This window comes from Colobus angolensis, unplaced genomic scaffold, assembly GCF_000951035.1.
Source record: "Colobus angolensis palliatus isolate OR3802 unplaced genomic scaffold, Cang.pa_1.0 Scaffold57, whole genome shotgun sequence".
Taxonomy (NCBI): Eukaryota; Metazoa; Chordata; class Mammalia; order Primates; family Cercopithecidae; genus Colobus; species Colobus angolensis.
In genome coordinates, this window is record NW_012119265.1 from 8,396,958 (window position 1) to 8,402,957 (window position 6,000).

The 6,000-nt window shown below is 33.8% G+C and overlaps 1 protein-coding gene across 1 annotated transcript in view; it reads left to right on the plus strand.

Annotated features, from left to right (window-relative positions):
* LOC105526037 (leucine-rich repeat-containing protein 9) overlaps positions 1-6,000 on the plus strand; it is a 139,300-nt gene that overhangs the window by 23,131 nt on the left and 110,169 nt on the right. The window contains exon 8 of the mRNA XM_011961925.1: positions 2,390-2,545. Within this exon, the coding sequence (XP_011817315.1) occupies positions 2,390-2,545 (156 nt within the window). The remainder of the gene's footprint in view (positions 1-2,389; positions 2,546-6,000) is intronic.

Below are 6,000 nucleotides of genomic sequence, written 5' to 3' on the forward strand. Positions count from 1 at the left end.
CAGCAGTTTGCAACCAGCCCGGCCAACATGGTGAAGCACCATCTCTACTAAAAATACAATACACATTAGCCGGGTGTGGTGGCAGGTGCCTCTAATCCCAGCTACTCAGGAGGTTGAGGCAGGAGAATTGCTTGAACGCAGAAGGCAGAGGTTGCAGTGAGCCGATATTGCGCCACTGCACTTCAGCCTGAGCGACAGAGTGAGACTCCATCTCAAAAAAAAAAGAGTTCCCTTTGCTCTGCATCCTCACCAGCATCTCTTTTTTTTTTTTTCTGTCTTTTTGATAATAGCCATTCTAACTAGATGAGATTATATTGTGATTTTTATTTGCATTTCCATGATGGTTAGTTAGTGATGAGCATTTTTTCATATACCTAGTGGCCATTCGTATGATATCTTTTGAGAAATGTCTATGCAGTTCCTTTGCCCACCTTCTGGTTGGATTATTTGTGTGTGTGTGTGTGTGTGTGTGTGCGTGTTTCATTTGTGTGTGTATGTGTTTGGTTTTTTTTTGTTTTTTGTTTTGCTGTTGAGTTGTTTGAGTTCCTTGCATATTCTGGATATGAGATCCTTATTGGATGAGTAGTTTGCAAATATTTTCTCCCTTCCATAGTTTGTCTCTTCACTCTGTTGATTGTTTCCTTTTGCTGTGCAGAAGCTTTTCAGTTTAATGTAGTACCATTTGTCTATTTGTTTTTGTTGTCCATGCTTTTGAAGTATTAGTCATAAAATCCTTGCCTAGATCAATGTCCTGAAACATTTTCCCTTTTTTCTTCTAGTAGTTTTATGGTTTCAAGTTTTACATTTAAGTCCATTTTTTGAGTTGATTTTTGTATACGTTGAGAGATAGGGGACTAGTTTCATTCTTCTGTATGTGGATATCCTATTGTTTTAGATTGAAGAATTTATTAGAATTATTTTTAGCTGTAACTGACCCACAGAATTTTGTATTGGATTTCCTATTGTCTCCAAATAGGAAAAAAAAATCAAGAAACACCAATTCCCATTTCTTAAGTTACAATTTTTTCTTTTAACTCAGTTGCACTTCAGAAATTAAGCTTTTCTTTATCAAAGATATTTAATCAGTTTATCATGATCCTAAAACAAATTTTTTTCTTGACTGTTCTTTGTTATGATTGTCTTATTTTTGGCAGGGGAATTTGGTGATTTCAGTTGCAGTACTTCATAATATGCATGGGGAAAGAGAATTCTTTTGGCCTCTCATCATACTATGTATTTGTTTCTATTCTGCCTTTTATGCCAGAAAATTATATTAGGATCTTGATTATCCACTCCATACTAAATAAATTTCATAAGAAAAGACTGCATCTGTAGAAAATACAAGTCTAAGAGTGTAAAAGTCTTCCAACTTACTTGCTTTCATTATTTCAGGTAAACAAAACCATGTCAGATTTTTTATAATGCCTCAAATTTGTTTATGGTCCACTAACATAACTCTCAAGTACCATTTAGCTGGTGCATTTATTAATTATGGATTTAATCAATTTATCATGATAAATTTATTAATAACTGAATGATGCATTGTTATTAAGGAATGCAAGATAAATGGATTTGATAGACATTTAGTAATTTGCTTAGCCTAATGAACATTCTTTTATAAATTTGAAAAAAAATTATATTCCTTAGCCATGCTTTTTTTTTTTTTTTTTTTTTGAGACGGAGTCTTGCTCTGTTGCCCGGGCTGGAGTGCAGTGGCCGGATCTCAGCTCACTGCAAGCTCCGCCTCCCGGGTTTACGCCATTCTCCTGCCTCAGCCTCCCGAGTAGCTGGGACTACAGGCGCCCGCCACCTCGCCCGGCTAGTTTTTTGTATTTTTTAGTAGAGACGGGGTTTCGTCGTGTTAGCCAGGATGGTCTCGATCTCCTGACCTCGTGATCCGCCCGTCTCGGCCTCCCAAAGTGCTGGGATTACAGGCTTGAGCCACCGCGCCCGGCCAGCCATGCTTTTAAAAAATGAATTGAGTAATGTTATATTTGCTTTTAATTCTTATTAATTTCTTTTATTCCCTAAGTTAATCAAATAGGAATAATGAGTTATATGTTTGCTCTAATTGTATTGCCTCATTACCTGTACTATTTTATACATTACATTTTATCTGTAGTCTATGTTGTTATCCTGGAAATAAATGTGAATTTGCCTCACACTTTATGCCTCACAAAGAAAATCTTTGGAATTTTATATCTTTTATTAAGTTTAAATATAGAACTCTGTGTAGCCATTGTCACTCCAGCTATCATCTTTATTAGTACCTGAGCATGCAAATCATCTAAATTGTTATATAGAACATACCGTACTTATATAATACCACTAATAATTGCCTATAATTTGTTTTAGCTAATTTTTATGTTGTTTTCTTTCTTACTTTTAGACCACAGCGATGAAAAAAATAATGTATTACAATATGCGTATAAAAACTCTTCAGAGGCATCTTAATGAAGACCTTGAAAAACTGAATGATCGAAAATGCAAATTACAAAAGTTGCCAGAAGAACGAATAAAATTATTCAGCTTTGTGAAGAAAACTGTAAGATTTAGTAATGTAAAATTCCAGTGGCCATATCTTAAGAAAACTGTTAGATAAGACAGCAAGCAATATCTTTTAAATTATGTATATAATACACACACACACACACACACATGTAATTACTACTGAATTTCAAGTTAAGCTTGCTCCAAAAAAGTTTTGATTCCAAGTACTTAACTAAGCTGCATTCTGTGCTTAGAAGTCTGCAATTCAAAAAAGGTGTAGGTTTATTAAATTATGAATTTTGTTTAAAAAACTATATATTTTAACATGAGTTAGAGTGTTACAAAAATTGTTAGACTTATTTCAGCTGTGTTTTTATTAGATGCCAGCAGGCTGTGCTCAAAATTCATTTGCTTGTTTAAGGTGCTAAAAAAAAAAAACCCTTTACTAATAATATTAAGGTATACAACAAAGTAGGAATTTTAAGTGAAACTATATTTTAGTAGTTTGTATGCATTTTTATTTAGAATAAATTGGATTTCTTTTACTAAAAGTAGACCCTGAAAAAGTAAGCATTATTTAACTCAAAACAGAATCTTGTATATATAATAATTCTTGTATTTTTTTCAGTATGAGGAAATAATGGATTATTCAACAAATGGTGTTAGAAAAGTAGTCAAACTATTTGGGAGCTGGAGAGTTGGATCCTTCATTTGCACTTTACCAAATGTAAATACCAGTAGGAAAAAAAGAATTAAATGTAAAAATGAAAACATGAAAACTTGAAGAATAAATATATAGATGGATATATTTATCTGATCTCAGCCTGCTAAACTAAAGATTTTCTAGAAATCACAAAGAAATAAAATGTAGATTTGATTTTTTAAAAACCAGTGAAATGCTTCTGTATTTAAAATCATCATTAATAAATGTAAACAAAAAATGAAACTGAAAAGTGTCTTCTTCAACAAACATGATGGACAAAGGGTCAATATCCTTAGTATAAAAAGGTGCTCATATGTAAAACAAAATAAAAGGTAAATGTCTAAATAGAAAAATTGAGCAAAGTATGTAAACTAGAATTTTGCAAAAGTAGAAATAAAAATGACTAAGAAGCATTTGAAAGAACTCAATTTGATGATTAATTTCCAAATGTTAATTTAAGATACCAAGAAACTGTTTTACCTATAAACTGTCAAAGTATGACACATGACAGTACTCAGGCTGGTGAAGACGGATGTGACACACTAGATACCACTTATGGAAGTGTAACTTTGGTCATATGTATAACAGCCTAAAAAAGCTGAGTTTTTGACCCAGTAAATCTACTTCTAGCACTCTATTGTAAATATGTATATAAAAGGATATATATAAAAATATTTATATATATATCATTGCACTATTAATAATTTAAAAATTGGAAACTATCTAAATGTTTAATGAGAAGAGTTATACACTTAAGATAGAGTAGTGTGTAGCTATTAATATTAAAAACCAAAGTTTTGAAATACATTTAATGCTTTTTTAAAGTGAGCAGTTCTTATTATAATTAGAAAAATATTCTTAAAGTAAAACATTAATAAAATTTAATTAAAATTAAAATTAATAATAAAAAAGATTTCAATAAAAATCACAAGAGATCAATATACGGATATCACTTTATATCTGTTATTTTCATGTGCAAATGCACGTATTAAGTAAAATCTGCAAATGACAAAAATAATGGCTATAGATTTATACAAATATATACATTTGAATGAATATGCTTAATCTGTTTTCTAACACCTGGATATATCTATTATAGAGGAGTACTGATAACTAGTAAATTTCCACTTATATACACGTGCCCTTATAGAGTACAACTTATCTGCTGTTGTTGTTGCTTTTATTTTACTTTAAATTCCAGGATACATGTGCAAAACATGCAGGTTTGTTACATAGGTATACATTTGACATGATGGTTTGCTGCACCTATCAACCTGTCATCTAGGTTTTAAGCCCCACATGCGTTAGGCATTTGTCCTAATGCTCTCCCTCCCGTCGCCCCCCACCCCACAACAGGCCCTGGTGTGTGATGTTCCCCTCCCTGTGTCCATGTGTTCTCATTGTTCAGCTCCCACTTGTGAGTGAGAAAATATAGTGTTTGGTTTTCTGTTCCTGTGTTAGTTTGCTGAGAATGACGGCTTCCAGCTTCATTCGTGTCCCTGCAAAGGACATGAACTCATTCTTTTTAATGGCTGCATAATACTCCATGGTGTATATGTGCCACGTTTTCTTTATCCAGTCTGGCACTGATGGGCATTTGGGTTGGTTCCAAGCCTTTGCTATTGTAAATAGTGCTGCAATAAACATATGTGTGCATATGTCTTTATAGTAGAATGATTTATAATCCTTTGGGTGTATACCCAGTAATGGGATTGCTGGGTCAAATGGTATTTCTGGTTCTAGATCTTTGAGGAATCGTCACACTGTCTTTCACAATGGTTGAATTAATTTACACTCCCACCAACAGTGTAAAAGCGTTCTTATTTCTCCACATCCTCTCAAGCATCTGTTGTTTCCTGACTTTTTAATAATTGCCATTCTAACTGGCGTGAGATGGTATCTCATTGTGGTTTTGATTTGCATTTCTCTAATGACCAGTGATGATGAGCTTTTTTTCATACATCTATGGCAGCATAAATGTCTTCTTTTGAGAAGTATCTGTTCGTATCCTTCAACCACATTTTGATGGGGTTGTTTTTTTCTTGTAAATTTGTTTAAATTCCTTGTAGATTCTGGATATTAGACCTTTGTCAGATGGGTATCTTGCAAAAATTTTCTCCCATTCTGTAGGTGGCCTGTTCAATCTGATGATAGTTTCTTTTGCTGTGCAGAAGCTCTTTAGTTTGATTAGATCCCATTTGTCAGTTTTGACTTTTGTTGCCATTGCTTTTGGTGTTTTAGTCATGAAGTCTTTGCCCATGCTTATGTCCTGCATGGTATTGCCTAGGTTTTCTTCTAGGGTTTTTATGGGTTTGGGTTTTACATTTAAGTCTTTGAGCCATCTTGAGTTACGTTTTGTGTAAGGTGTAAGGAACGGGTCCAGTTTCTGTTTTCTGCATATGGCTAGCCAGTTTTCTCAGCACCATTTATTAAATAGGGAATCCCTTCCCCATTTCTTGTTTTTGTCAGGTTAGTCAAAGATCAGATGATTGAAGAAATGTGGTGTTATTTCTGAGGTCTCTGTTCTGTTCCATTGGTCTATATATCTGTTTTGGTATCAGTATCATGCTGTTCTGGTTACTGTAGCCTTGTAGTATAGTTTGAAGTCAGGTAGTGTGATGCTTTGAGCTTTATTCTTCTTGCTTAGAATTGTCTTGGCTATACAGGCTCCTTTTTGGTTCCATATGAAATTTAAAGTAGTTTTTTCTTTCTTTTTTTTTTTTTTGAGACGGAGTCTCGCTCTGTCGCCCAGGCTGGAGCACAGTGGCTGGATCTCAGCTCACTGCAAGCCCTGCCTCCCGAGTTTA